This window comes from Trichophyton rubrum (genome assembly GCF_000151425.1).
Source record: "Trichophyton rubrum CBS 118892 genomic scaffold supercont2.4, whole genome shotgun sequence".
Classification (NCBI taxonomy): Eukaryota; Fungi; Ascomycota; class Eurotiomycetes; order Onygenales; family Arthrodermataceae; genus Trichophyton; species Trichophyton rubrum.
The window spans coordinates 606,242-634,173 of NW_003456425.1; the positions used below are offsets into that span (position 1 = coordinate 606,242).

General features: G+C 50.8%; 11 protein-coding genes across 14 annotated transcripts; 8 read left to right on the forward strand and 3 right to left on the reverse strand.

The window, feature by feature from the left end:
• Window positions 1-352: 352 nt before the first annotated feature.
• TERG_04085 (pre-mRNA-splicing factor cwc2) lies at window positions 353-1,561 on the reverse strand (the record flags this gene model as incomplete). The annotated part of the gene is made up of 1 exon (XM_003234985.1): window positions 353-1,561. The coding sequence occupies one exon, from the start codon at window positions 1,559-1,561 to the stop codon at window positions 353-355; it is 1,209 nt and encodes a 402-aa protein (XP_003235033.1).
• Window positions 1,562-1,881: 320 nt separating this feature from the next.
• Window positions 1,882-3,548, forward strand: TERG_04086 (uncharacterized protein; the record flags this gene model as incomplete). The annotated part of the gene is made up of 10 exons (XM_047748200.1): window positions 1,882-1,910; window positions 1,984-2,012; window positions 2,085-2,099; window positions 2,157-2,181; window positions 2,244-2,565; window positions 2,626-2,735; window positions 2,791-2,936; window positions 2,994-3,051; window positions 3,110-3,118; window positions 3,341-3,548. The coding sequence occupies 10 exons, from the start codon at window positions 1,882-1,884 to the stop codon at window positions 3,546-3,548; spliced, it is 951 nt and encodes a 316-aa protein (XP_047604177.1).
• Window positions 3,549-4,072: 524 nt separating this feature from the next.
• On the forward strand, window positions 4,073-5,392 carry TERG_04087 (uncharacterized protein; the record flags this gene model as incomplete). The annotated part of the gene is made up of 4 exons (XM_003234987.1): window positions 4,073-4,152; window positions 4,222-4,289; window positions 4,384-5,030; window positions 5,099-5,392. The coding sequence occupies 4 exons, from the start codon at window positions 4,073-4,075 to the stop codon at window positions 5,390-5,392; spliced, it is 1,089 nt and encodes a 362-aa protein (XP_003235035.1).
• A 506-nt stretch (window positions 5,393-5,898) lies between these two features.
• On the forward strand, window positions 5,899-7,905 carry TERG_04088 (uncharacterized protein; the record flags this gene model as incomplete). The annotated part of the gene is made up of 5 exons (XM_003234988.2): window positions 5,899-6,048; window positions 6,108-6,250; window positions 6,358-6,421; window positions 6,490-6,877; window positions 6,940-7,905. The coding sequence occupies 5 exons, from the start codon at window positions 5,899-5,901 to the stop codon at window positions 7,761-7,763; spliced, it is 1,569 nt and encodes a 522-aa protein (XP_003235036.1). The 3' UTR covers window positions 7,764-7,905.
• A 919-nt stretch (window positions 7,906-8,824) lies between these two features.
• On the reverse strand, window positions 8,825-11,704 carry TERG_04089 (uncharacterized protein; the record flags this gene model as incomplete). Its single annotated transcript, XM_003234989.2, has 2 exons — window positions 10,749-11,704; window positions 8,825-10,688 (listed from the first exon to the last, which is right to left on the reverse strand). Exons 1-2 carry the CDS (start codon window positions 11,558-11,560, stop codon window positions 8,825-8,827), a joined length of 2,676 nt encoding a protein of 891 aa, XP_003235037.1. The 5' UTR covers window positions 11,561-11,704.
• A 795-nt stretch (window positions 11,705-12,499) lies between these two features.
• Window positions 12,500-13,492, forward strand: TERG_04090 (protein yop1; the record flags this gene model as incomplete). Its single annotated transcript, XM_003234990.1, has 6 exons — window positions 12,500-12,550; window positions 12,657-12,863; window positions 12,956-12,964; window positions 13,056-13,119; window positions 13,206-13,263; window positions 13,369-13,492. 6 exons carry the CDS (start codon window positions 12,500-12,502, stop codon window positions 13,490-13,492), a joined length of 513 nt encoding a protein of 170 aa, XP_003235038.1.
• A 723-nt stretch (window positions 13,493-14,215) lies between these two features.
• Window positions 14,216-14,545, forward strand: TERG_12098 (uncharacterized protein; the record flags this gene model as incomplete). Its single annotated transcript, XM_047751108.1, has 1 exon — window positions 14,216-14,545. One exon carries the CDS (start codon window positions 14,216-14,218, stop codon window positions 14,543-14,545), a length of 330 nt encoding a protein of 109 aa, XP_047606170.1.
• A 1,377-nt stretch (window positions 14,546-15,922) lies between these two features.
• Window positions 15,923-18,116, forward strand: TERG_04092 (uncharacterized protein). Of its 2 annotated transcripts, XM_003234992.2 has the most exons (3): window positions 15,923-16,230; window positions 16,299-16,648; window positions 16,711-18,116. In XM_003234992.2, exons 1-3 carry the CDS (start codon window positions 16,073-16,075, stop codon window positions 17,814-17,816), a joined length of 1,614 nt encoding a protein of 537 aa, XP_003235040.1. In that variant the 5' UTR covers window positions 15,923-16,072; the 3' UTR covers window positions 17,817-18,116. The 2 variants fall into 2 exon arrangements, with proteins under 2 accessions (XP_003235040.1, XP_047606171.1); XM_047749711.1 differs by having other exon boundaries at window positions 16,299-18,116.
• A 797-nt stretch (window positions 18,117-18,913) lies between these two features.
• Window positions 18,914-22,016, forward strand: TERG_04093 (uncharacterized protein; the record flags this gene model as incomplete). Of its 2 annotated transcripts, none has more annotated exons than XM_047749712.1 (2): window positions 18,914-19,498; window positions 19,556-22,016. In XM_047749712.1, exon 2 carries the CDS (start codon window positions 20,352-20,354, stop codon window positions 21,822-21,824), a length of 1,473 nt encoding a protein of 490 aa, XP_047606172.1. In that variant the 5' UTR covers window positions 18,914-19,498; window positions 19,556-20,351. The 2 variants fall into 2 exon arrangements, with proteins under 2 accessions (XP_047606172.1, XP_047604178.1); XM_047748201.1 differs by having other exon boundaries at window positions 18,914-20,218; window positions 20,295-21,824.
• A 1,098-nt stretch (window positions 22,017-23,114) lies between these two features.
• On the forward strand, window positions 23,115-25,154 carry TERG_04094 (uncharacterized protein; the record flags this gene model as incomplete). Its single annotated transcript, XM_003234994.1, has 10 exons — window positions 23,115-23,130; window positions 23,187-23,334; window positions 23,441-23,555; window positions 23,615-23,660; window positions 23,732-23,854; window positions 23,911-24,267; window positions 24,323-24,376; window positions 24,434-24,481; window positions 24,546-24,860; window positions 24,919-25,154. The coding sequence occupies 10 exons, from the start codon at window positions 23,115-23,117 to the stop codon at window positions 25,152-25,154; spliced, it is 1,458 nt and encodes a 485-aa protein (XP_003235042.1).
• Window positions 25,155-25,375: 221 nt separating this feature from the next.
• TERG_04095 (uncharacterized protein) lies at window positions 25,376-27,732 on the reverse strand. 2 transcript variants are annotated; one of them, XM_003234995.2, is made up of 4 exons: window positions 27,585-27,732; window positions 26,635-27,458; window positions 25,885-26,550; window positions 25,376-25,823 (listed from the first exon to the last, which is right to left on the reverse strand). In XM_003234995.2, exons 1-4 carry the CDS (start codon window positions 27,585-27,587, stop codon window positions 25,700-25,702), a joined length of 1,617 nt encoding a protein of 538 aa, XP_003235043.1. In that variant the 5' UTR covers window positions 27,588-27,732; the 3' UTR covers window positions 25,376-25,699. The 2 variants fall into 2 exon arrangements, with proteins under 2 accessions (XP_003235043.1, XP_047606173.1); XM_047749713.1 differs by having other exon boundaries at window positions 25,376-26,550.
• Window positions 27,733-27,932: the final 200 nt, after the last annotated feature.

Here is a 27,932-nt window from a genome sequence, read left to right on the forward strand (position 1 = left end):
CCAGATAGCTGGCGAAATGCCATCCAGAGTGCGCCGTTGGTAGAAAGAAAATATCTAGGGAATATCCATGAGCTATTGATCGATCTAGCGAGTGAAAGTGTTGCACCGGATGGAACTGTGAAGTATACCAACGCTTTTGTCTACAACTATCGAACCGGAAACTGCATTTATTACGACTTGAAACGAGGTAATTAAATTAATTAATCAACAGACGATCGAATTCATGTAAATAGTTATTTTACAATATGCCCGGTTAGAAATTAGCCAAATGATATCTAAAGTACACCAGAGAAAATGAAAAGACCTAGGGAACTGGAAAAAAAAAGACAGAGGGATTGTTATCCCCGTGGTATCATTCGCTATCATCATCACTACCATAAGCAACCAAAGGGCCGCCTGAACTCTTGGTTTCAGCCGGTTTTGTAGTAATACCGGAGCCTCCATAGCTCTGTAACGCAGCCAAAGTTGAGCCAGATAATATCCCATTACCCGGAGCCGGCTGTGCAGGAGGTCGTGCTTCAATCAACCCAGGTTGAGCCGCTGGTTCAAGCTCTCTTGCGCCATCTTGGGCTTGTTCCAGCTCTCGACTTCTTGCATACCAGACTTCATCTGGCGGCTCATAGCCATCCAAATTAAACCCAGCTTCCAGCCTTTTCCTTTTCTTGGCCTCGGGGTCCCTGCCTTCAAGCTCTGCTACAAATTCAGCCGGTAGAGCTCTCCTCACAGCTTCAGCAGCCTGCTCTTCAATTCGTCTTGCCTCCCTTTTCTGCGCGGCCGGGTTTGGGTCCACGGTCGCCCAGCGAACGTTTAATATTTCATTATTGTCCAAGCTCTGATGCGACATTGCCTCCTTTGCGAACTGAGAATTTGCTTCATTCGTATATGTGACGAAAGCTACTCCTCTCTGGTTAAGAACGCGTATCCTGTCGATTTGTCCCCATTCGGCGAAATGCCTGGCTACCACTTCTTCGATATCGTCTGTAACGTGTATTCTTCCGACATATAGAGTCCTATTCTGTCTCATAAATGTACCCACGCCTCCCATATCATCTCTGTAGTCGCTAAACTTGTCTCTGCCAAAACAGTCCACGTTCGGGTTGAAAAGGTCATGTATTCCCGGTAAGCGGTGAAGGTATTCACACTCGTGTCCCTTTGGACAGAGTCCCCGAGCAAAGAATATGCAAAAGAAGGACCCTGTTATTTTATCAGCACGCGTGTATCCGCTATCCTTTGCGATATTGCACCTCGACTCGGCTGGCTGCTGGGAGAGGTATTTGTCTTCTCGATCGCCTCCTGACCACTTATTATACCAGATGTTGAAGATGGTTCCTGTCTGCGGCGGTGGTTCTGATTTCACAGTCGATGGATCAACCTGTACCCGGGCCGGCCGTCTTTTCCGCCGTATTATCTTGGTCTTCTTCTCCTTGTCTGCTCCGTCTGCCGTTGTAAGGGCAGTTTCTGTTGCCTCTGTCGCATCTGCCTTTTGCACCTGGAGGTCTGTCGACGGCTGTTCAGCCATGGTTACACCCTCCTGAGTCTCAACCGAGTCTGTCGAAACCATCTTTCTATCGCAGGCGTAAGATTGTGGTTGTTCTGATAAATAGCATGAATTGCAGCTCGTTGAAGCTCCAAAACTTCCGAAGCTGCAAAAAGCGATGGCTTTGCTTATGTAATCACCGCAGCCCACATTTGCGCCAATCAGTTGGCGGGGAGAAGAAGACGAGAAGAAGAAGAAGAGGAGAGAGGAAGATATCAAATTAATACCACCAGCTTGATCTCATTATTTTGGTCATTGGTGGAAGAAGCAAGGTCAGAGATTTCAGATCTCGCGGATAATACATATCGATACTGGATTGATAATACCCCCCTACGTTGCCAATCATGGTGAACATCACGGAAAAGATTAAGGAGTGAGCGTTACCATATACATCCATCCCTACAGATGGTGAAAACGGGCTAATATGAGTATCTTGTGGTGTGCAGGATCGAGGAGGAGATGCGCAGGACGCAAAGTATGGGCTCTTTATTATATAGAATTGTTGATATCATTATCTGGTATATGAGCTAACTGCTTGGGCGTATAGAAAACAAGGCCACTGGTATGTTCGTACGGGTTCAGTCCGATTTCTGCATTGACAAAAACTAACGTCTTCTAGAATACCATTTGGGTCTACTCAAGGGGTACGTATACCTATGCACAACTAGGAGCTCAACTATCAAACTAATTTATACCCTACAATCAGAAAACTTGCACGACTACGAGCCCAGCTTCTTGAACCAACTGGAGGATCTGGATCCGGTGGAGGAGCTGGTTTTGACGTTAGCAAGAGCGGAGATGCTCGAATTTCTCTTGTTGGATTCCCTTCCGTTGGAAAGTCAACCTTTTTATCAAAAATCACCAAGACCAAGAGTGAAGTTGCTGCGTACTCTTTCACAACCCTCACGGCTATTCCTGGTGTGTTGGAGTATGGTGGTTCAGAGATTCAGATTCTGGATCTTCCCGGAATCATTGAAGGAGCAGCAGAAGGCAAGGGACGAGGGAGGCAGGTTATTTCTGCGGCTAAGGTACTAATCTTCCCACCGATGGACTAAATTTCCCGTTACAATAGCTAACATGAGATGAAGACCAGTGATTTAATCTTGATGGTTTTGGACGCAACGAAGAAAGCTGAGCAAAGAGCATTGCTAGAGGCAGAATTAGAAGCTGTCGGAATTCGGCTGAACCGAGAAGTGCCGTAAGTATACACAGTTTCCCATCACAGCAGAGCAATTGTTAATATATACCGACAGTAACATCTATCTGAAAGTCAAAAAGGCTGGCGGGATGAAGATCACATTCCAGTCACCTCCGAAGTACCTCGACGAAAAGATGTTGTACAATATCCTGAGAGACTACAAGGTACTCAACTGCGAAGTCCTGGTTAGAGATGAAAATGGTAATGACTCTCATCCTTTTACTTGCCTATATGCCATAGTCTAACCATAGACTATAGCTACGGTCGACGACTTCATAGACGTGATCATGAAAGACCATAGAAAATATATTAAATGGTAAGGACGCCAACAGTGATCTAGAACCTCTTCGACTTGTCTGACGGGCCAATTCTAGCCTGTACGTGTATAACAAGATCGACAGCGTCAGTCTAGACTTTCTCGACCAGCTAGCGAGAGAACCTCACACTTGTGTGATGAGCTGCGAGCTCGACCTGGGCATCAAAGACGTAGTAGATCGATGCTGGCAAGAACTCCAGCTCATCCGCATCTATACAAAGCGGCAAGCCACCCATTGGCCCACCTTACTACCTCTCTGTACTTAATGTTATTGCTAACCGGAGCCTAGAAAAGGAGTGGATCCCGACTTCAACGAGGCTCTCATTGTGAGGAGCAACTCTACAATCGAGGACGTGTGCGACCAGATACACCGCACGCTCAAGGAGTCCTTCAAGTACGCCCTTGTCTGGGGCGCCAGCGTCACGCATGTACCGCAGCGAGTAGGGCTGGGCCATTTCGTAGCAGACGAAGACGTCGTCCACATCGTGTCCAAATAGTCTACACCTCAGCTATACAATAATATCACCTGCTATCGTCTATATATCTCAGCTAGTTATTTGATATCAACACCCCCATCCAGCACCGCCGGCCAACCAGCGTTGGAGAACCTTCTCGAAGCTTCGCTCGGCCGCGGGATCGGCCCAGGCATCACGTCACAGGCGGCACCCACTTAGCCGGCTTGTAGCAGCGCCTCATAAAGACCACCAGAGGCTGCGCCAACTCCCGCCCTGCGTAGACATCACGGACGTCTCTATATATACTTGCCGGTGCTGCTGGAGCTTGGAAGCGAAAGAGAAAACAGCCAATCTTTTCCCAAGACTCCCGTGCCTGCTGGGCAGTGACATTATTACCTACTCGCCAGCCTGGTCGCTGTTTTTGACTGGCTGCTTAATTCGCCCTGCAGCAACTTTAACTACTTCACGACTACACACCGCATAATCCACGAAACCGCAAGCAGCTCGACACCGCGGAACAACCCAACCTACTATACATTGAACACTCTCGCTCAGGACCAGCAGTCATGGTTGCTGAGACGAAGCTCTACGACTCGCTAGGCATATCTCCTTCTGCCTCGCAGGATGAGATCAAGAAGGCATACAAGTGAGTGTACTTCCCAGATCCCCGCTTAACTAGCTCCTCGTGGCGTCGCCAGGACTGACAGATCGATAGGAAAGCAGCATTGAAATGGCATCCAGACAAGAATCCAGACAACCCTTCGGCAGCTGAAAAGTTCAAAGGTGAGTGTTTACTCGATTCGTACCCGTTTAATTAACAACTGGTGGCAGACGGAGTGGGCTGACAACCGGTGTGTGTGTGTGTGTGTGTGTGTAGATGTCTCCCAGGCATACGAAGTGCTTTCAGACCCCGAGAAACGCAAAGTCTACGATCAATATGGATTGGAATTCCTCCTTCGTGGCGGAAACGCAGAACCCCCACCAGGTGCAGGAGGAGCTGAGGGCATGCCATTCGGTGCTGGTGGAATGCCTGGAGGCTTCCAAGGGTTCGGAGGCATGCCAGGTGGAGGGACTCGAACATTTCACTTCTCAACTGGAGGCGGACCAGGCGGATTCTCGTTCAGCTCGCCAGACGATATCTTCTCTAGCTTCGCTCGATCCGGTGGCGCTGGTGATGACGATCTCTTCTCCTTCCTGAGCGGAGGTGGTGGCCGTGGCTTTGGAGGAGGAGGTGGTGGTGGTTCGCGATATAGACGAGAAGCACGGCGGCCTCCAACGCCTGAAGTTACGACTGTTGAAAGGCAGCTTCCCCTCTCGCTGGAGGAGTTGTTCCACGGTGTGCACAAGAAGATGAAGATTAAGCGGAAGACCTTCGATGAACGGACAGGAAAGAGAAGCATGGAAGATAAAATCCTGGAGTTTGACATCAAGCGAGGCCTCAAGGCTGGCAGCAAGATCAAGTTCAAGGGGGTTGGCGATCAGGAAGAGGGCGGAACCCAAGATCTACATTTCATCGTCGCCGAGGTAAGTCATTCTTCACCCTAACAAATGCAGGTACCATATATAGAACACCTTTTCTAACTATTCTACAGAAAGAACACCCACACTTGAAGCGTGTCGGCGATGACCTGATAACGACCATCGAAATAAGCCTCAAGGAGGCGCTGACTGGCTGGTCTCGCACAGTTAACACTATCGACGGAAGACAGCTGCGTGTCAGTGGAGCCGGACCAACACCACCTGGATTTGAAGAAAAATTCCCAGCACAAGGCATGCCAAAGCCGAAACAACCGACTCTCCGAGGTGACTTTATCGTCAAAGTGGACGTCAAATTCCCGACCTCCTTGACACAGGCTCAGAAGACGAAACTCGCACAGACTCTCTGATCTGGGATTCCATTTCCAACCGGTCCCGCTCCCATACATATACAGGAGGACCTCGCTCGACATGAACACAATGAATTAATGAAATAAATTTAGCACAAAGGGGAGGGAGGGCAGCTGCATTGTTGGAGTTTTTTTGGTTTCTAATATCATCATCAGTGGAACAACAGGGGATTGGTTGATTTCACATGCAACAGCTACTAACTAGTTATCATCTGGGATGGCGTTTATCTACCTTTTTACTCTTCTACTTCTCCGGCAGCGCCCTTATCGCTCTATCATAAACAAATACATAGTTTTATCTCTTACTCCCAGCTTGTATCTATCATCTACTTCTGCTCTGCCCGCTTTTTAGTCTCAAAGCTTATTGGCGCGCTAGGACTCCACCCGAGAAATAGAACATCAAGTTCCAGCAAGCTACAAAACTACAAACAAGCGATATAAACAAGCACAAAAAAAAGGGGACCCGAAGACGCCAGACGAAGACATAGACAGCGCAGTCCGTCACGATGAAGACTCGCCTGACTTATATCCACGAAGGCGACAGTGACTTCGACCCCGACCAGACCACCGTGAACCAGACGGCGCTCTCCATCCGGGCCTTGAAAGCAGCTAAGCAGGAGAGGATCTTGTTCGACTACACCGAGCTCCCTCATGAGGTGAGATATGCTGGGCGATACGAGCTTGATCAGCAGTACTGATAGCATGGCTGGGTTAGATCCGACAGATACTGAAGAAATGCCGCGACCTGCGCATTCGCTGGGCCTCCGAACGACCGTACGCTGCCGTTGCGCCGTTTAGCAGCAGGGTCTCTCCAGGGCTGCATGTCGTCTTCACGCCCGCCAGCAGCGGTTCATCTGGGTACGTTGTGGTGCCTTGCGGCCTCGTTATCTGATTCTTTGTCTACTTTTCCTCCCTCAGACCTGGACGGCTGCTAACATCAATCTTTTTGTCTTGAATGTTTATAGTGAATCTCTATGCCGCCTGCTACAGAAAAGCTTCACCAGTCAGATTGATTGTACCATTTCACCGGTTAGTCCTGGCATCTTCCCACTTTTACTTTGAATAGGAACATATATTAAACGCTCAATGTGCTCTAGTTATCATCTTCTCCGTCCTCATTCATACCAACAACCGATCCCTACGCACGGCTAAAACTTCAAACACTACTTCCATCCTTACACCAACTTATTACCTACCTCGATCGATACATTTGCCAGGAAAACACCGAATGCCGCAACCGCATTGCTTCGATCTCCTCGGCTTCTTCGCTGGATATAGACTACAATGATTCCACGGCCCATCTGATGGTAGCTGCATATTGGCCAGACGCTCCCGAAAAGACTGGCTGGACAGAAGTAATCAATGAGCCTAAATATGACGGAGACCGAGTTGAAATTGGAATCTTAGCAGAGCAGCCATCCCTGAAACCAGAGGAGGTGAGGGTGGGTGGGATGTTGGCCGATATAGGCCGAAAAGCAGAGCTAGGTATGAGCACCCTGTCCATGCCAATCACCACCTGAGGTATTTTCTGACATGTCGCCGCCTAGCTCCCACTCTATTCAGCTTCAATTCGCGACACCATCCTATCCAAACTACATACCGCACCCAATTCACACCTCCAACCGGTCTCCACCCTACTCTCCAGCTCTCCCTAAAGAAATCCTCCCTCTATCCCCCTACAAAACTACCGCCCGACACAACCTGCTCCTTACACACATACCTCACCCTCCCATCGACAATATTCGCCGATAAATACCAACTCTCCACCCAAGACCCTCTCTTCCTCCAATCCCACAACCTTATTTCCCTACACAGCATCCAAGGCGAAACCGACCTCGAGGCACCAGACTGGATAACACAACAATGGGGATCCAACCTGCTCCTAGAACTAGCCACGCCTTCACTGGAAGTTGCATCAGAATACCCTCTTACGAATGATGAATGGAATATAACCGTCCCTCTGCACTTGCGGTACCTACACCCTTCCCCGTCAGGATACCGCGACATATCCGTCCCCTGGCCTGTGGTTTTCTGGGCCTGTGCCAACGACGACGGAAGCGCTGATGACAAGCAGAAAATTAACCCGTTTGATCGCGTGAGTTTGGGATGGGAGTCGAATTTCCCTGTCCGGACGACGTATTATCATCTCCAGCCTGAACCGGAACCAGCGTCAAACCTGCTCGTTGAGACGATTAGCGTTCCAGTATTGAATATGAGCCGTGATACGCAACGGATGGAAATACAAGTCGGAACTGCTATGATTATCATCGGTGGTTTCATGTGGATATTGTGGAAACTGGGACTAATAACGAACTCTCCGGCTCCCGTACAAGCAACAGATGAGCCAGAGGAGAGTAGGAAGGATCAATGATGCATACCATAACTTCTAAGCACACTTTAATTAATAACTAGTTACGTATGAAAAGGAAGATCATGACGAGATACAAATGAAGACATATTTAATTACCCTTGCAATAAACGCATAATACAACGCATTGCATATAACTAAAAGTGAAAAAAATAAAAAAAATAAAAAAAAAAAAAAAAAAAAAAAAAAAAAAAAAAAAAAAAAAAAAAAAAAAAAAAAAAAAAAGAAAAAAAGCTCGTGAACGAAGAGAGTAGAATTTGCCAGTCATAAATCAAATGCCTCATGTATAATCAAGTCCAGTATCGAGGGGGAAGAAAGGACTATATACACATAAAAGGAAAGAGCTTCAATCGATCCTATCATAAACATTCATCGTCATCATTAGATCGATAAACAAGGGGGAAAAGGTGTAGGTTGCTAGCTTTGTGCATGAATAGAGTAAAAGAAACAAAAACATTTCCCTCCTTTTTTCCTGACATTCAGGAATAGCATCAGATTCCATACCACTTCGTTGAACTGAGCTTCCGACATTCGTTTGAACAAATAAGGGAAGCAAATAGAGAAAAAAAGAAAAAAGAGAATCGAACATGACATGAATATTGAATGGACACCCATCTGGAGTTTCCATCGGTCGAAGCCAGGGGATATACGAAAATAGGGGCGTGAGGTGGGTATGGATCTGTTGCTCTTATCGTCATGCCAAAGACGACTTCTGAATGAGCACACCTGTTTGAAATAGGGGCGAGCATCCTTCGTATGTGAAAGTCTGCGTGGAATTGACGGCGGTAGGAGACCGCTTGTGCGGAATGATATGAAGCTTAGAAACTCAAACAAAGGTGCAACAATGGTTCTATCCCAGTAACCACCAAAAAAGAAACGCCGGATCCAAATGGCCCAAGGAGATATTAGTGCATCGAGGTGTGAGTGTGAATTGAATGATTGATCCAGTGAGAACTCCAACATGGTAAAGTGGCCAACAAGGAGGAAAGTGAACTCCAAAAAGCGGTACGCAAACACGTTCAAAAAAAGAGACGACTGGACATCAAAAAAAATGGCAGCTTGTGTTATACGACAATAACGTCTCCTTCTGCATCTGCAGGATCAGACAATGTCATGTCCGTATATTTAGTGGTTCCAAGAAGGACAGAATCCTCTTCCAGAGCAATGGCGCTGTCATCGTTATTAATCTGGTTTCCCTCTAGACTCGTGTCAACAGCAGGCCGGTTTGGGACATCGGCCTTGATGGTCTTAGCTGCGGTATTCGATGTGCCCTGATTCACGTTTGGGGTCACCTCCTGTGTTGATTGCTCGGTTTCTGTTTGCTGGCTGGAGAGATGGTTGGTAGAGGCGAAGCTTGCAAGTCGGGCTGCAACTGCTGCCGTGGGTTTGTTCAAGAGGTTTGCAGAATGTTCGCGCAGTGATCTTGGCGAAGTAGCCATAAAACCTCCCCTTTCTGCTTGCCAGTGCATCATCTCAAGGAAGAAAACCTTGGTCATCCACCAGGCACTAAAGCTCTCGGCATTCGAAAGGGTGAGGCGGTGAAGGGCGGTGGTCCATAGAGCATCCGCCTTTTCGATTATGCAAGTTGCAGAGTGATTGGGGAACATCGCAGGCAGTTGTAAAATGAAAGTGATCCAACGGTCGGGGAAATTCGTGTATTCTTCATTGTTAGTTTGCTGAAGGGGGAACTTTTGGAATCCAGCCAACTCGTGGTCAATAGAGTCTGTCTGAGGAGGTGAGCAGTTATCCAATGGGTACAAGAGAGACTTCATATGTTCCTTTAATATGGTAATTGCGGTTTTCAGCGAGCATGGAGGTATATTGGCCTTAATGACGGTCTCAGTCGGATCAACAAAGGTACTAAACTCTTCCCACATCTTATTTCGATTTTGTTGGTGGCATAGCCATGCAGCAGCGGCAATGGCAGACTGGTTAACGTCAAGCATGCGTTTCAGCAAATGACAGAACAGCCGGCAAGGAACAAGTCGCGCGGTGGAGACATGCTCTGGTTGTGATTTGAGGGTTTCGGCGATGTGAGTAACAAGCTTGCATGAAATGGATTGGAAAGCCTTAAGGACAGGGTCTGGGACAACCTGCGTTGTCAATGGAGATACAAAGGCAAGCATCTTCTGGTACATGATCCAGTCACATTCCTCCACCCACGGTGCAACGTTCGGATGAACGAGGAGTTTGTGGACCGGCACAGTGAGGGTGCCCTGGAAGGCAGAAAAGTGACGGAAGAGGTTCTTTTCCTTGCAGAACCTGAAGCTGTCGATAACTGAAGTGCAATGAGAGCGATACAAGGCGGCAAGTGCGTCAGCGGCTGAAGGATCAGAGTTGTCGGGGAGATACTGATGTATATTTGGCAATGAGAGGGTATCGCTGTCGGTGGATGGGGTATTGTCTGTTGGCTCGAAGTGTAACAGATGCTTGATCTTCAACTGGGTTTTGACAGCCATTGGGTCAACTCCCGCGATAATATCGGAGATGTTACTGTCTGCGCAGGCACAACGGTGTGTAGGGCCAGATGGCTGGCTTTGCTGCAGGATGTTCAGGTCCGGAGATGTAGCATTCCCTGCATCAACAAGTGATTTTTGCGTTTGCTGAGAATCAGGGAGGAAGCTGGACTCGAGCTGGGAACCAGCACCATCAAGGTTCAAACCGTGATCCTGCGCTTTGTCCATCTTATCATCGCACTCAGCTTTGGCGTCTTGACCAATAAGGGACAAATCGACGTAATGATATTTTGACTCTCCGCGGACTCCGAGGCGACGAGTCTGCACATTTGGGAATATAATCCTGACAAGCTTGCCAAATGAGGCGGGATTAAGCACCGACACACGGTCATTTCCACATTTTTCGGCATAACAACAGTAAACACGGTCTCGACGGACCGATCCATCCCCTCTCTGGCAGTTCTCACGAAGCCTATGTCGGGTAAATAAGTAAATAATATGCATGACAAAATGGAAGGAAGACTATGCATACCATATCATAGCAAACACTTGTTTGACTTTTTCTGATTTACCACCAGCTCCCTCGTTCTTCCTAACCTCGGAAGCCATATCCTGTAGAGAGTATCCATCATATTGACGCAGAAGCCGGCGTAGTTCATTATCATTGGCTATGGAAGATGAGGTGCCTCGTCTCTTTCGAGGACCGACTTCCGACCCGTCATTATCTTCGAGCATGCGGTCTGGTGTGGGATGATGGTGGTTTTCTGTGGTATCAAACATCTGGGGAAAATGAGCGGATGCAAACTCAGCCGGGATGATGGCTGGTGGCGGAGACGGCTGTGACGGCTGTACACTAATATTCCTGTTGCGCAGAAGATGTTCCTGAAGCTGTAGGTCTGGACGCTGCTGCCGGACTGCTGAAACGTTATGACTCTCTTGCTGTTGCTGCAACGTATGCTCGTCCAGTCTGGGCGCAGGAGGAGCAGCATGTCCGAACTGCTCACCGTACCGCAGGATCATCTCTTCTGGGTTTGGATGATGATAAGTTACTTGTGAAGGAGGGTACTGAGAGCGCATGTATGTAGCATAAATATCCTGGGGCGCTGGTTGTTGCTGTGGCTGGACATCTGGATGGTACTGTGTGGTGACTGAGTGAATGCTGGCGGTCGACCCCCGAGACCGCGAGAGTCGAGCACTCTTCGTCGACGCTGTGTTTGACCTCGACCGCATGGGCTCAATGGTGCTCTGCCGGCTTCTTGGTCGCTTTTGAGCTGTCTGAGCCGGCAAGCATGAAGTATCTGCCATCGCGAGAAGCCAGTCAGCCAGGATGTCAGGGTCAGCCATAGGGGGGCGGAAAACACCCCCGAGTACACCACCAGCAACAATAACAACAGCAGCAAATGTAAAAACAGAAAGAGGTCAACAAGGCCATTTACCGATATCTGGAGTCATGATGACTTGTGTGAGTATTCAGCGAATGGTTGGATAAGAATATGATCCCTCGTTTTTTTTTCGCAGGCTTGGGCGGTCCTTTGCTGGACTCGAGATTGTCACCGCCACAGGCCTAGCTCGAGCCAGGCAGTCGATATACCCGGTCGACAGAGCGATGCGAAGACGGCCAAAGGACAATAGGCAGTGGAGGTTCCTCGTCGAGCCCGGCGTGGCTGCGGCCGTCGTGGTCGTTTGCGGATGTGTTGGACGTCGTTCGCCTGAGGTGCCTGGGTGTGTCGTTTTCTTCCGTCCGGCATGTAAACAAGGTGTTGTTGAGGGGGAAACGCCTCGCCTGCGCCTTTATTTCTCTGCCCATTTTTATTTTATTTTTATTTTTTATTTTTTTTTTCGCTTGTTTTGGTCTAGTTGCTTTTTCTGCTTAGTCATGACCAAGAAAATAATCACATGATATACATCATCACGTGATGAAAACAGAGTCATGTGATTATGGTAAATGGTCACGTAATAAGTAGATAAGATCACATGACCAGTATTATCGTGAAGGCGGTGGAGGTCGGCAGAACGTCCCAATCAGGGAAGTGGCAAAGCACGTGAAAATCATCACGTGACCATGCCTGCCGCACACGCCCAAAGCAGAAACCCGAAAGGGAACGCAGAAAAGTAAAACAAGCCACAAGTTTCGAACTTCCTGCTCGAACAAACAACGCCAGAAAACAACGACGACGACCGCCCAACCCCGGACTTCTGACTCTCCTTTTCGACCACAGCTTCATCCTGCACCATCTCTGACACCAGCGCTTCTCTCACAAGCACACACGAGCTACCAGCAAGATGTCGTTCCAGGACCGTGTGCAGCACCAGATCGCCCAGATCGATAAGGAAGTATGCAAGCTTCTCGCTCCTCTCTTATCTACCCAGCCCGACTACAAAGGCGAACATCCCACTTCGCGGGCCAGCAAAAACAGTGCTAACGAAGGCCTCCCTGCAGCTCTCCAGATACCCAGTGCTCAATAATCTCGAGCGACAGACCTCAGTGCCCAAGGTATACGCCTTCCTCGGCGTCGCAGGCATCTACGTCTTCCTTGTCTTCTTCAATATCGCGGGAGCTTTCCTCGTCAACCTCGCGGGCTTCGCCATCCCAGGCTACTACTCCCTCAATGCCCTCTTTACCTCCTCGACGGCAGATGACACTCAGGTAGGCAGTGCAATACTTTGGCTGTCAGCTTTCTTTTCGACGCTACCTTCATTATCCGTGCTCGTGCTGACGTTTTTGTTTGTGTTTTGTAGTGGCTGACAGTTAGTTTTTGCCCCGAATGACCCACCATGTGTACCGAGACCTCCAGGTGATCGATTTAAAAAGCTAACCACGTGAAATCGACGTTTATAGTACTGGGTTGTCTTTGCACTGTTCAGTGTTATTGAGAGTGCTATCAGTGCTTCATACTGGTTCCGTAAGTACATGCTGGTTGCTGTCTTGCTGTTTTTCCCTATTCGTTGCTGCCTAGGCTGACGTGTTCCCGCCCCTCTCTTTTTGCAGCATTCTACTACCTATTCAAGTTCTTCCTCGTTCTCTGGATGGCACTCCCACAGACCAGGTAAGCCAGTCGACAGCTCTGGTTGCACAGAGAACCCCTTTTTATTTTTTTTTTATCTCTTTTTTTAATTTTAATTTTAATAACTAACGGACGTTGTGCGTACAGTGGAGCTCAGATTGTCTTCCACTCCTTCATCCAGCCTGTCTTTGCCCGCTACTTCCAGAGCCCCTCTACCTCCTCCAACCTGAGAGCCCAAGCTGAGCAGGCCGCCAAGGAGCACTCCTCTTGATTGCCTTATCCTTATATCGATATAATGAACTGGAATGGTGGACAAGTCTCTCCTTGCCCCTGTCACTTGTTCCGACGAGATATGAACCCCTTCTTCCAGATGCGCGCATAACTATGAACGACAGGCTTGACGCTGCGTTTGGTATATGGATAAGGACACAAAAACACAACACACACACTCTCTGTCTGTCCCACGGATGGATTCTTTTTTTAATGGTCACAAGAGCAGTCATCGCGGCGTCCCTCGGGACGTGAAAACAAACAATAACGGATCCCACTGCTTGTTCTATTTTACTGTCTGTTTGCCCTCGCGTTGACTCGACTCTCGTATCCAACCGCATCGACTCTTGTCTTTTTTATATTGTCTCTTTTGAATTTATTGTTATTGTTTCCTTCCGTTGGCTTGCAGGGGGGCTTGGCCATGCAATAATTATTATAAAAAAAAGGAACAACCCCTGTTGCATGGCTCTGCGCCATTGCCCTATATTCTCTCTCATCTCGATTCATTCTCCATTTCTTCGTCGGTACGCGCGGTAATTCTGGATGTTGTGGAAGAAGGGAAGGTAGGTTGTGGTGCAGTGGCTGGGCTTAATTGGTTGTTGATGTATAGTGACTCGGATTGCCACCTGTCACTTGATTTTCTTCTTCGTCCTCTTCTTCTCCTTCCCATACCCAAAGTTGGCTTTTTTCTCGTCTTCTACCCCTCAATAGAAGCAACTCGGACATGGAATTGGCAAAAGACCATCCATACTTTCGTTCAGTAACAGTAGTTAATTATTCAGTAGAGACCCAGTCGGTTCCCCCAGTTGTCCAGTTTCGGGTTCAGAACAATCTGGTAGGGAAACGGGTTCGACTCGCTCGTAATCGGCGGAATGTGGTCTTTATTCTTATTCGCAATGGCCACGATCTTGAGCGCGGCTTTCCTCAACATTTTCTCCATCGCCTTTCGCACCTTTGCTCGGTCTATACTTCCCTATTAGAGCTGCACTGCTATATAACCACAGTAGAGAGTCAGGTAGCATACCTAGTTCGGTCCGCGGAGTCGCAATGGTGATATCTAGAGTCCATATCTCCCAACAAACCTCCTCCTCCCCACTGCCGGTCAATCCGGTGAACCACGCACCAGACTTCTTCCGCCTTTTCTCAAAGAACTGCACGGCAATGCGAGACCGGACCCCACCAGTCGCTGAGTTCGATGCTGTAGAAAGATGTTGCTGTATCAATGCATTCACCCGCGCATCGATCAGGGTCTCGACCTCCAGATCGTCCACAACAGGCAGCGTCAAGTCAAGAACGTCGACGGAATCTGGTCTGACGCAGGGAAAGTAACGATGGAAGAAGATCGCGTGTATAACTCCTGCTCAACCGGTTGTATTTAAGTTAGCTACGGTACTCCACGGGACTGTAGTAGATATGGCGCAACGCACCCTTCACAATCTCCTTGACCGAGGCACGATCCGCGAAGATCTCGAGAATATGCTCCGGCGGCTTGCGAGGATCCATGGTTCGAGGAGAGACGACGGCTAACTGCCAGAGTTGGCTGGGGAAGGAGGGGGGGGGGGGGGGGGGTCGGGTGTTGGTTGCGTTGCTGAGGGCGCGGTACTTTGTCCGATTTGGTTTGTGTTTCCCCCCCGCGGACCCAGCGGACTGGGATGTTATGTATGCAAGTAAGTAACTTCTTATGCCGGTGATTTTAATATGTATGTATGTATATGCTGGGCTGTCAGGTAATATGTGTCTTGTATATGTAAGGGGAGTAACGCCACCAAAAGCGAATCCCGTCTAAGTAGTTGACTTATCGCACGTGGGAGGACGAGGTCACCATCTCGCTGGCGGCAGACAGGGCGCTCTTAACATAGCAGCGTATCCATCGGGTTCGCCGGGTGTTATTACGGTGTAGCAGCGGCGGCGGCGGAGGAAGCGAGGGATCGGAGCGAGAGCCAGAGAAAGGAGCCGACTCAGAGCTGGCTGCGGGGAGCTTTTTTCGCCTTTTCAGCTAGACCATCGGCCACTTGTAGGTCTGTTTTTAAGGAGAGCCTCGAGGGGTTTCTGCGATCGCCTCTCTTTTCTATATCATCTGAGCGCGCGCAAGGACTGGAGCCTCCACGGAGGATGTACTTGAAGTATATATAAAGTGAGTCGCAAGAGTTTATTCCCTCCTGGAAGTTTTAAGGTTACTTTGTTTGGCTATTAAAAAAGGGCGACGGGGGCAGCCGAAGTGGCGATAGCGGGGTCACGGGGCCGCAGTGACGCCATAGCCTGCACGGCATGGCTTGGCGACTAGTCCAGAAACGGCGAGCTTTCTCGTGACCCCGATAAAAGAGACTCCAGGTCACCTGCCGCACCCTGAGCCGAGGCTCGAAGCTGCTGAAAGTCCAAACGAAAGCAAAAAAAGCGCAGCGACAGACGGGAATCCGGGGAAGCAGAAGAAGACGCAAAAGACAGCTTTATATATCATCTAGGGACGGACAGCGGTTATATTTGGATAGGACTATCGCGAGTGTACGGCTCTTTTTGATACTGTGGCTGCGGCAAAATACCTCGATAGCACGATAATGCGCTCGCGGTCAGCGTAGGGGGCATGTTCAACTCAACGAAGCAGTGGTTGCGCCGGCACCGCAGCGGCATTGCCATTGGTGCTGGAGTCATCGGAGTCGGCTACTTGGCCGGTCAGTATGTGCTGGGCAAGATATCAGAGGCTAGAGAGCGCATGAGCAGTGAGCGGATTGCGCGAGAGAAGTATGCAAAAAACTCGTCATTGGAACAGCACTTTAGACCGGATGAGGATACCTAACAATTATCCCTAGTCTACGACGCCGATTCGAACAGAACCAGACAGATTGTACCTTTACCGTGCTTGCCTTACTACCTACAGCTACGGAGAATATACTTGGGGCTCTTCCGGTCGAGGAGCTGACGAATGAGTTGCAGCAGAAGCGTGCGGAGAGGTTGGCTAAGCAGTTGAACGGAGGAGAAGCTGCAGGATCAGAGATAAGTTCAGATCCCCTAAGTACGGTAGACGATGATGGGAAGAGCTTGTCGAGTCTCCGGAGCCAGGGGTATGTGCATACTAGCCAGATGGGGGATTCTGTTGCTGGAGACGGGACACCACGGAAGAAAAGCAGGACGCAGCTGTGGAACGAGCTCAAGGTCAACTGTATGTCTGATCCCCGGCCAAGGGAGCATATATACATCACACTTGCTAACTGGTGCTCACAGCTTTAACACGATCGTTCACTCTTCTATATACACTCTCGCTGCTAACCTTGCTCACGCGCATCCAACTCAACCTATTGGGTCGACGGAATTACTTGTCCAGCGTAATATCACTTGCGTCTCCACAAGCCGATCCAGCTATAATAAGCCTGGAAGAGAACGACGGTGACAATGCGTTTGGAAACGACTTTGAGACCAACCGTCGATACCTTACCTTCAGCTGGTGGCTGCTCCACCGTGGATGGAAAGACTTGATGGAAAAAGTCGAAGAAGCCGTCGTTGAAGTCTTTGGACCGCTTAACCCGCGAGAGGACATAACGCAGGAAAGGCTCTCAGAGTTGACACTACAAGTACGAAAGAAAGTTGAGGGGGCCACGAGCGAAGAACGACGGGCGAAGCAGTGGTTGCCATACCTCCTACCGGCCGTCGAGCAGGAAGACTACGTACTACAAGAGTCTGGTGTGCTGCTGTCGTCTGAAGAAGTCTCGCCGCAGACAGCATCCAACCTCCGACACCTACTCGACGAGACAGCCGATCTTATCGAGTCGCCGCAGTTCACGCATATTCTTTCATTGCTCAACAACGAGGCCTTCTCCTACCTTATCGACCACAAATGTGCCATCGACGCCTTCAAAAAGCCGCCCACAGTCCCTGCAACACAAGCACCGGAAGCAAGTCCGGCAAATCTGTTCTCGTCTTCAGCTACCGTTGTGCCGTCAGATAGCCAACAGCCACCGCCAAACCCGCGGGTGAAGCTGGCTACGATTCTAGCGGTTGTTTCCCGCCAGGCACATACTATCGGCCAGGGCTCGAATCCACCCAACGAGTACCTTTCAGCCATGGAGGAAGGGGTGCGGGAACTCGAGGCCTTTGCGGCTGTGGTGTACAGCAGTAACTTTGGCCTCGAAGGGACCATGTCACCGGGGGGATCGGTAGGCGGTTCCTTTGTCGTTGTACCACAGTCAGAGAAGACGGAGAAGGTGTCGAAGATCGAGATGAGAGACGTCGAAGCCGACGATGAAGCTGGAGCTGGAGCTGGAGCTGGCGCTGATGTCGAGGAGAGCAACTTTGAGTCTGCCTGGGGCAAGGCGACGACTGATGAGAAGTAACTCCCATGTTAGAATACCCTATATAGCACGAATAATCACATTCAACCACCCCATCCATAGACATCCATCACAGACAGCAGTGGCCGTTGGTTGTAGCTAAAGCATCCAGAGCCCCATCTCTCTCCACAGTGGCCTGACCATGCACGACGCTGATCTCTTTATCAAACCACCGCCATCACCACCACCTCCAACGTCTATTTTCACCGTCACCGTCTGTCCATCTGATCGCTTCTCTACCTTCGCCAGCTCCTTTTAAGCCCTCCAGCTCGGCTTGCACTACCGCTCTCGTGTTAGACCCTCCCGTATCCCGGCCAGCACAAGACGCTTATCTCTCCCAGCGGCAAAGAAAGAAACAAAAGAACACCGGGCCCAGCGCCGTCTCTTTGACCAGCCAGCTCCATCTCAGCTACGGCCCAGCACGAGATGGCGTCCAGCGGAAGCGCAGCCTTTCTTCCCCGTCGACCTGAAACCCCCGCGCAAGCCAGACAGTTCGACCTAGCAAGATAACTTGATATCAAACCAGCCAGTCCATGCCATTGCCATGCCACGCCATGCTGTGAGACCCGAGACTCGTTTCTCTGCCATGCGAAGTGTGACCTGAACCACATGGCGTCTGCAGGCTGCATTGAACACACTTCGAGCCAAGTCGGTAGTAGCTTTAACCACGGAACCGCTGGCGAGCGTTCGATAAAGAGATGGGCTTCGGTGGCCGGGGTGGCCTTGGGACCGGAATATAACACCAACAGCACTAAGCAACGGCTCAAGCGCTGAAGGAATCCCAAGACAAGCCGTACCACCCTGGCTTAATTTACTAACTAATTGAACGAGCTAACTAACTAGACAAGACATGCAAGGCTCTCCCTGGGCAATGACGTCGACCGGGTGGTGAAAGTCGTTGGTTGCTCTCAGGCAGCTGAAAAGAACGACTGCTCAAGTTAAATAGCTGCTGGACCGCCCGCCCCCCTTTGTTGGAAGAGCTGCTCTCGTCCAGCTGCTGCGTCCGTCTTGCTCTTCAGGCTGTCAGAGAGAAGCTGCGCTGCGTCGTCAAGATGACTTCGGTGACTGGCTCGTTGGTGGCCGCTGCAGCGGTGGCTTCACCTACCTCTACGCATCGGGCGTCGCCGCAGGGAGGCATCTTCGACAAGGCGAATCCGACTCACTATGACTCCAAGAACCCGCTCGTCATCTTCATCATTCAGGTAGATATTTACTTTTACTGGGAGTTGAAGTCGTAGAGATGTTTTGTAGACTGACATGTTCTATAGGCTGGCCTGATCATCATCTTTTGCCGACTGATACATATCCCTCTCTCGCGGATGCGCCAGCCACGAGTTATCTCAGAAGTCCTAGGCGGCATCCTGCTCGGCCCTTCAGTTATGGGACGTATACCCGGATTCCGCGAGACCATCTTCCCCGATGCCTCCATCCCCAATCTCAACCTGGTGGCAAATCTAGGACTGGTGCTGTACCTGTTCATGATTGGCGTTGAGACAGATCTCAGATCGCTGATAAGTAACTGGAGAGTAGCCGCCAGCGTCTCTGCGGCGGGAATGTTGCTGCCGTTTGGTCTGGGTTGTGCAATCGCATACGGTTTGTACCATGAGTTTCGGCAGGAGCCTGGCCTGGCGCCCATCGGGTTTGGAACTTATTTGCTATTCATCGGCATTGCCATGGCTATTACGGTGGGTTCTAACAAAGAAAAGAGGCATAAAATGATCCATTGCTAACAAAATTTACAGGCATTCCCGGTGCTATGCCGTATACTGACTGAGCTGGAACTTCTCAGCACCAGAGTCGGAGTCATCGTGCTGTCTGCCGGCGTGGGCAACGACGTAGTTGGCTGGATCCTGCTGGCACTCTGTGTAGCCCTGGTCAACGCCAGCACGGGTCTGACAGCCCTATGGGTGTTACTGACCTGCGTCGGTTTCACGTTGGTGCTTGTGTTTGCCGTCCGCCCCCTGTTTCTCTGGTACCTGAGACGCACCGGCAGTCTGCATGACGGCCCCAACCAGTCGGTTGTCACTCTCACGCTGCTGTTAGTCCTTTCAGCCGCATTTTTTACCCAGATCATCGGTGTCCATGCCATCTTTGGTGGTTTCATGATTGGTCTGATATGTCCTCATGATGGAGGGTTTGCTATCAAGCTGACGGAGAAGATTGAGGATGTGATTGGTGCTCTTTTCCTGCCGTTGTATTTTGCTCTTTCGGGATTGAATACCAACATCGGACTGTTGGATTCGGGAACAGTATGGGGGTACGTGTTTGGCGTTATCTTCATTGCTCTTATTGCAAAAGTGACGGGTGGTATGGTTGCGTCGAGGTTGAACGGCCTCTTGTGGAGGGAGAGCTTGACCATTGGTGTGCTTATGAGTTGTAAGGGTCTGGTCGAGCTCATCGTCCTGGTAAGTAGCCCTTTTTTTTTCCAAGTATTCTGGTTATGCCGAGACGACGGCTAATTATATTGTTTGGTGCCGGCAGAACATTGGACTCCAGGCCAAGATCCTGAGCCCCAGGACGTTCACTATCTTTGTCGTCATGGCACTGGTGACAACCTTTGTGACTACCCCAGTGGTCTCCTACCTGTATCCTCCCTCGTATCAGATCAAGGTCGAGCGCTGGCGCCGCGGCGAGATCGATTGGGAAGGAAACGTTCTTGACTCCGAGCATGACCCGCACAGCGGCGCAGACAGCATTAGCCGACAAAAGTCACAGGGCGCGTCTGTCCGCAAGCTGATGATATACCTCAGGCTAGACAGCCTGCCAAGTCTCTTCACCTTCGTATCGTTGCTTGGGGCTGGAGACAGACCAGACCCAGTCGCCTCTCGGACCCATCATGCCCATACCAATAATAATAACGATGGCGAGGACGGTGAGGAGGCAGAAGGAAGACGACCCGAGAGTGCGAGAAGAGCCAACATCAGGCCTATCGAGGTTCATGCAGTGCGCCTGGTCGAGCTGACTGATCGAGACTCCAGTGTGATGAAGGTGTCTGAGGTGCAGGATTCCAACTACAGCTTCAGTGACCCGATCCTCAACGCCTTCCGCACCTTTGGCCAGCTGTACAAAGTGGCAGTATCCGGGGGCGTGGTTATAGCGCCTGAGCACGCCTATGCCGAGACGCTGGTCAACAAGGCGCGCGACTGTGCCTCTGACCTGGTGCTGGTACCGTGGAGCGAGACGGGAGGCATGAGCGAGAGACAGATCCCGCTGCTTGATGACAAGAGCGAGAAGTTCTCTACCGGCCCTCACAGCTCGTTCATCTTCAACATCCTGAAGAACTCGAGGAGTAATGTTGGTATCTTTATCAACAAGGGGTTCGGGGGCGCCGGACTAGCACGTCCCAAGCCAGGCGAGATATCAAGAACATTCAGCGGACACAACACGTATCGAACGAATGATCTTGCCATGAGCCCATCTCCTGACCGCGGCCATCACATCTTCATGCCTTATTTTGGCGGTCCAGACGACCACTTTGCGTTGCGGCTCGTTCTTCAACTGGCTAACAACTCATCCATCACTGCAACCATTGCATATATGAATGTCATCAACAATGCGCCAACGCCGCCGCAGCAGCAGCAACAGGAGAAGGACGCCGACGAGACCTTCTATCGGTCGATCCGCGACTCTGTGCCTCCCGAGCTGCGTCCTCGTGTCGTGTTCCAGACGGTCGATTGTGCATCGTCGTCGGCGTCGTGCAACGCACTGCTGGCCACCACCCGCGAAACTGCCGCTCAGGACCTGGCCCAGAGCACCAGCAGCAGCAACGGCAACCTGGTCGTCGTCGGCCGCAACAGCCTGGCCATGAACACACCAGCACCGGCCGCTGCTGCTGCAACAGGTTCTCCCTCTGTGGCACCCCGGCCGTCTTCCTCTTCTGCTGCCTCTGCTTCGGCCTCCCCTGAGTTTGGCCATGAGGCAAAGAAGGCGATTGGCGTCCTGGGCGAGGCGATGGCAGGGAAGGCCTACGGCATCGACGCCAGCGTCCTCATCGTCCAGGCCAGTCACTAGCTATCTCATCTTTCTTCTCTGCCAACTTTCCATCTGTGACACTCTAGCATTATTAGCATGAAATTTATTGACCGTCCCATGAAACTCAGGCTTATTCTTTTAAACTCTTCGGCAAGATCGTAACCTATCCACGGAAACAAACACGCGGAGTAAAAAGGTTAGACACAGGCCGGCCTGTTGCATCGGCGAATATCCCAGCCCTGACGCCCGCTCCTCTCGTATTAAGCTGTCCATCTCAAGCAAGCAAGCATGTCGTCTTCCGTCCGTCCGCCGCCCCTTGTCACCCTCTGCTACTCCGGTTTATACACTCTGTCCTTCAACGTATGGCTGTCGCTGCCGCCATCCTTGCTGCGTCTACAGCAGGTATAATATAGACAGGCTTCCAGCATCCGGCAAGGGGTCTCGCTCTGTCTCCGTCTGGCTGCTGCACCCTGCCGTCTCTCTGCCATCATCTTCCTCTGCGCTGCTCGACCCCATGTGTCACCTTCGCATGTACTCCAGGCGTAAACTGCGTAAACTGCTCCGTCGCCCAGCTCCCTGAACTCGCTGCTGGAGGTCCTGCGCGCCCCCGTTCTCCACGTCCGCCTGTCCAGTCCCAGCGAATCTCCAGCAGGGACAGCCAATCGCAGGGCCGCTAAAGGGGGCTTTTTCTGCTTCTTCTCTTTTTCTTCCAGAACGTGTGGAGATGGAAAGATGGAGATTGAAGTTTGAGATTCTTCCTGTCTGGTCTGGTCGGGGTTGAAATCAGCGGAGCTGTTGCAAGTCCAGTAGGCTGTAGGTAGTTGAAGTCGAGAGAGAAGGCGTTTTCCCGTGCGACTGGGATGCGACGGAGTGACAGGAGGAACATCCAGTCTTCACTGCAACGAAAGGGCCTTTATAACCGCCGCCAGGCCTCGTCGTCTCCCTTTCTCTTCTCTCCCTCTTCTTTGTCCTGCTCTCTCTCGTCTTAGCTACTCGATACGAGCTGTCTCGCTCTTTTATTCGGCAACTCAAGCGCGCCCAGTAGGTGGACTCCTCGCTCCGTCGGCCAAAGTCAGCCCCCGATCCTCCAGTATAAGAAGACTCTCGCAGCGACGCCAGGACGGCCAGCAGGACAGCCCGCAAGCAGGACTGAGACGGGCCAGCTCATACAACGAACTCGCCGGGTTCTCCCTTGCGACCGAGAGTAAACTACCTACTTATTGACCGTCCTGTCCCGCCGGCTGAAGATCTCAACTTCGCCCTCCACGCGACTCCCACGGCTCCATCTTTCGACCATCTCGACTGTTCCTACACCTTCAAGTCGCCATCATGGGCGTAAAGGCAGGTCAGTTTTGGGTCTCTGTCTTGCTGTCTGCCGGCCTGCTGACTCTCCCTCTGTAGAAGCAGATGTCTCTCCCGACCTCTCTATCGAGCAGGGCAGCGAGCTCCCGCCGCTCAAGAACACGACCGAGCGCAAGCTCATGGCAAAGATAGACCTCTACATCTTGCCCATGCTCAGCATCCTCTATCTGCTCGCGTTTCTAGACAGGTATCATGCGCCTGTCTCTCACTGCTGCTGCTTCTTCTTCATTGTTCTTATTCTCTTTTGATACCCCGTTTCACTGTGATGATCACTAACGCTGATGCGCATGCAGAGTGAATATCGGTAACGCAGTCATCTTCGGCCTCAAGAAGGACCTGGGCATCACCTCGGGCACGCAGTACAACACGGCCCTGACCATCTTCTTTATCCCTTACGTCTTGTTCGAGGTACGACGGAGCAAGTGTTAACTAGCAATCAGAAAAAAAGGTGACTGACTGGCGGATAGATTCCGTCAAACCTGCTGCTGAAGAAGTTCAAGCCTCATGTCTGGCGTGCGTTTGGCCCTTAAAACTATTACCCCGAGCAGAGAGGACGGATTTGACTAACAAACACCTCGCTATAGTCTCCTTTTGCATGTTTGCATTCGGCCTCGTTACCTGTCTCCAGGGCATCACGACCAACTATGCCGGCATTCTCGCGACTCGTTTCTTCCTCGGTCTTGCCGAGACCGGCATGTTCCCTGGCTGTAAGTATTCGGAATGCCTCAAGTATATACGTATATACACGTTCTGACTTGGATAGGCTTCTATTTGATGGGCATGTGGTACAAGCGATCTGAAGCCCAGAAGAGATTCTCTTTCTTCTTCAGCTCTACTACCCTGGCCGGTGCCTTTGGAGGCTTGCTTGCCAGTGGTATCGGCAAGATGGGTGGTCTGCGCGGCTACAATGGCTGGAGATGGCTGTTCATTCTCGAGGGTGTCTTCACCTGCGTCGTTGCTGCCATCTGGTTCTTCCTCATCCCTGATTTCCCTGAAGACGTCAAGTGGTTGACCGAGGAGGAGCGTGAGTTCATCAAGGCCAAGCTTGCAAAGGACGTCGGTAAGGCCGGTGTCGATGCCAAAGTCACCTTCAAGGACGTCATCTCTATCGTTGGCGATCGTGAGTCAAACTGACCTACCCATCATCCACTGCTTCTATACTAACCCAGCTACAGCCAAGGTCCTGATCGGTGGATTCATGTATCTCGGCATGATCGTTCCAGCATACAGTATGACACCCCTATTCTACCACTGCCGTTATACCTGTGGCTAACAATCAATCACAGGCTACGCATACTTTGCTCCAACCATCATCAAGAACTACGGCTATGGGCGTAAGTCTAGACCTACCGACAATTTACCCCCCTGAAAGACATTAACCAGCTAAACTTCCCGCAGCAATTGAGACCCAGCTCTACTCCATCCCCCCATGGGCCGTAGCATTCGTCTTTGCCATGTTGATGGCCTATGTCTCAGACCGCATCTCCCACCGCGCCTCATTCGCTACTCTGCCCATAGCCTTTGCCATTGCCGGTTTCTCCATGCTTCTCACCATCCATGGCAAGGAAAACAGACACATTCAGTACGGTGCTCTCTTCATCACATGCGGCACTTACAGTGCCATGCCAATCATTATCTGCTGGTACGCAATGAACCTGTCTGGTCATAAACGCCGAGCCATCGGAACCGGATGGCAGATCGGGTTCGGGAACAGTAAGTCACCCCGTACCCACAACTCATTCAAAGACTTGACATACTAATTGTATTCTAGTCGGTGGAATCATAGCTACATACAGCTTCCTGGAGAAAGACGCTCCGCAGTTCAAGCCAGGACACAGCATATCAATTGGCTTCCTGTGTCTGGCCGTCGTCTCCTCAGTGCTCTACCTCTTCCTCATCCTAAGCCGTAACAAAAAGAAGGATGCTCAGGGTGCTCCAACCCAGGCTCTAGACCAGGAAGATGGCGACTTGGGCGATCTCAGCCCTAACTACAGATACCAGATCTAATGTTGCTGCGTGTGCTCAGTCAAGGAGAGAAGCAAGAGAGATTCTTTAACTGAAATTAGTAATAGATGGATATGGATCGGGAGCTTAAAAACAGACGCCACAAAACAGAAAGGATCACGGCGGATAGTTATGTCATGTTTGTTACGTTATGGATGGATTGATTTCTTTCTCCCTTGCTTGCTGATATTATGTTTCAATACCAGCGATAAGCCTGCATTCTAGCTAGAGTCAACTAGTATTACAGAGTTTAATCCATTTCTCTTTATTCCCTATATTTATTTATGTAACTTATTGACCTGTCTTTATAAAGAGAAAAAGGGGGCCATTTATTAATTCCGCTTCTACATGCCTTCCGCCTAGATAAGCGCAGAAAATACATATGTATAGATGTGAGCATGGTATATGTGCATCGTTAACATCAGAAAACGCTGAATGGACATAAGAGTTGATGATCAACAGCATGACACAGGTAGCCATGTTGGTGAGAGATTAAAGAAAAAGTAGAAAAATGCACATTAAGTGGAGAAGATGGATGGATAGAGGGGCTATCTCGGTTCCTGCGAAGGGAAGAAGCGTGGCCCTGCAAAACCATGGGCAATGATGCTCTCAATATCCATCCGGCCGGGGTTGTAGGGAGCCCACATCTTGATAAGGATGTATCGTGCAGACCTATATCGAGTTAGAAGAAACATGTCATGTGTTAATGAAGAGAACGAACAAAAGGACATACACTGGAGGATTAAATCTGATCTGTACAGCGGCTCTCTCGTGTTCGATCGCGAATCTAGCGACAGGCTGCATGGTATCGGACTCCTGGTTTTGTCCTGTCTCAGCAGCTGGCCGAGCAAAGACGGTCGTGGGTGAGAGTGCTCGGTGCCGATGCGATGGTCTAGCCTGCATATACGGCACACGAACGCCGAGGGCCTCAAGAAGCTGGCGTTGTCGGCTATCTAGGTTCTGGGCCAGTGCCTCGGCCACACCGGATATGCCGTCACTGCTCTCGCTGTCACTGCCATCGTGGTTCGGGGAACTATCGCGCGAATTGGATGGTTCAGTGTCAGAAAGGGCCAGTTGGTCGCGAGCGGCGTCCAGCTGGGTTGATTCGTCGTCAGACTTGTCTTCTACGTCAATGCCGCTGAACGGGGGGTAGTCGAACGCTTGGTACTGCTGCTGGCTGGCGCGGGTTCGAAGCATACGGGCACGAAGGATTGAAGCTGAAGTCTCTGGTCGTCTGTTATTTCCCATGGCCGCTGCTGTGAAGGGGGATAACTGTTCGTTCCGACGACGGGGCCGGCGGGATGGGAACCCAGGCATAGAATCGGCGGTACAGCTGGCTACCGAGCGAAGGAAACGTGAGTCAGAGTCCATGGCTATACTCACAGTTCCTTCTCGGACACTAAATATTTGTATCTATGTTAGTAAACTAAAACGTAAAAAAAAAAAAAAGGTACTGGAACTTTATAGAGAAAAAGGGACATACTTCGTCTCGTCGTGGCATCCGCTCTTGGGAGTCTTGATGATCAGCTTCTTCAGCGAGAAAGGTATTTCGCCACGGTGCCTAAGGACGATGTTGCAGAAACCGCCCTGTGCCCGGTAGGCGACACCATCGTTGACCAGAATATGGTCTGGGGAGTTCCCTCGTCTGTCGGGTTCGGCACTACCTCCCTTGCAGCTATGGACTTCCATTTCCAGCGGCACCGAGGTGGCCTGGCCATAGTGGCTGTAGCTGAACCCCTTGGTGGTATCTCTGCTATCGTCAGCGTCGATTTTTCGGCGCTTTGACTGGCGGTGGTCTGACATCGAGTCCGTGGGTGGGGATCTAGCAGATGACCGTTCAGGCTGCCGTGGTGTCGACTCTACAGCCCCAATACTGGCGATTGCCTGCCGGAACTGACGCTCTGCACGCTGCAAGGAAGCCAAGGAGGCGAGAGACTCCTGTCTCTGCAGTGGAGGGCGCGGCGGCGGCGGTGGAGGTGGATGAGGCTGCTGCTGCTGCTGCTGCTGCTGTGACTGTCTGGCTTGTCTCCGAGCCTCCCTCTGCGAGATAACGTGTCGTTGTAGAGTCTGACTCAGTGTGGGAAGCGGTTCCGAAGAAGAGTTACTGATGGCCTGGGGGTCGACGGTCGAATCTGCGGTGTTATACTCTTGCAGAGAGCGGTCCAGGGCATGCAGAAAGAAACTCCGGTCTTCGTCCATTTCGGAGATGATATCTCTCAACTGCCGGATTCTTGCGGCGATGGTCTGGAAGCTCGTCAGGTCGTGAGAAGAGTCCCGGTCAAAGGATGGCGGTGGAGGGTTGTTCGACTAGATAACGCCGTCAGTATTGTGCGTGTGCGTGTGTGTTGTAGCCGCGTAACTGAACACCGGGCCGGTCGACGGAACAAAAGAACAGGCTGACCACTTCTGGGGCGAGAGAGGGGTGTTGCTCACCATGGCTAGGGATCGGTAGGGTAGGATTTTAACAGCCAGACAATCAACCCTGGACGCTGCCTTGCCGCGGACACAAGTGCCAGCGTGTGTCAAGCGGGTTATACACGCACTAACGTCTTCTTTCTTCCTTCTTCCTTACGAACTGCTGACTATTCCGTAGACGCGGGAACCGAAGGACGAGCTGGCCGTTCCGTTGTGCTGCTCAAGGAAAGCTGAGGGAAAAAAGGCTGCAGGCCAAGGCGCCTCTTCTTTGACTCTCCTCACTCGGTCTACTATTATTATGATTATATTATTATCGACGAATAAGCAAAACAGCGGAAAAAGAAAAGAGAAACCAGCGGTTGTTGA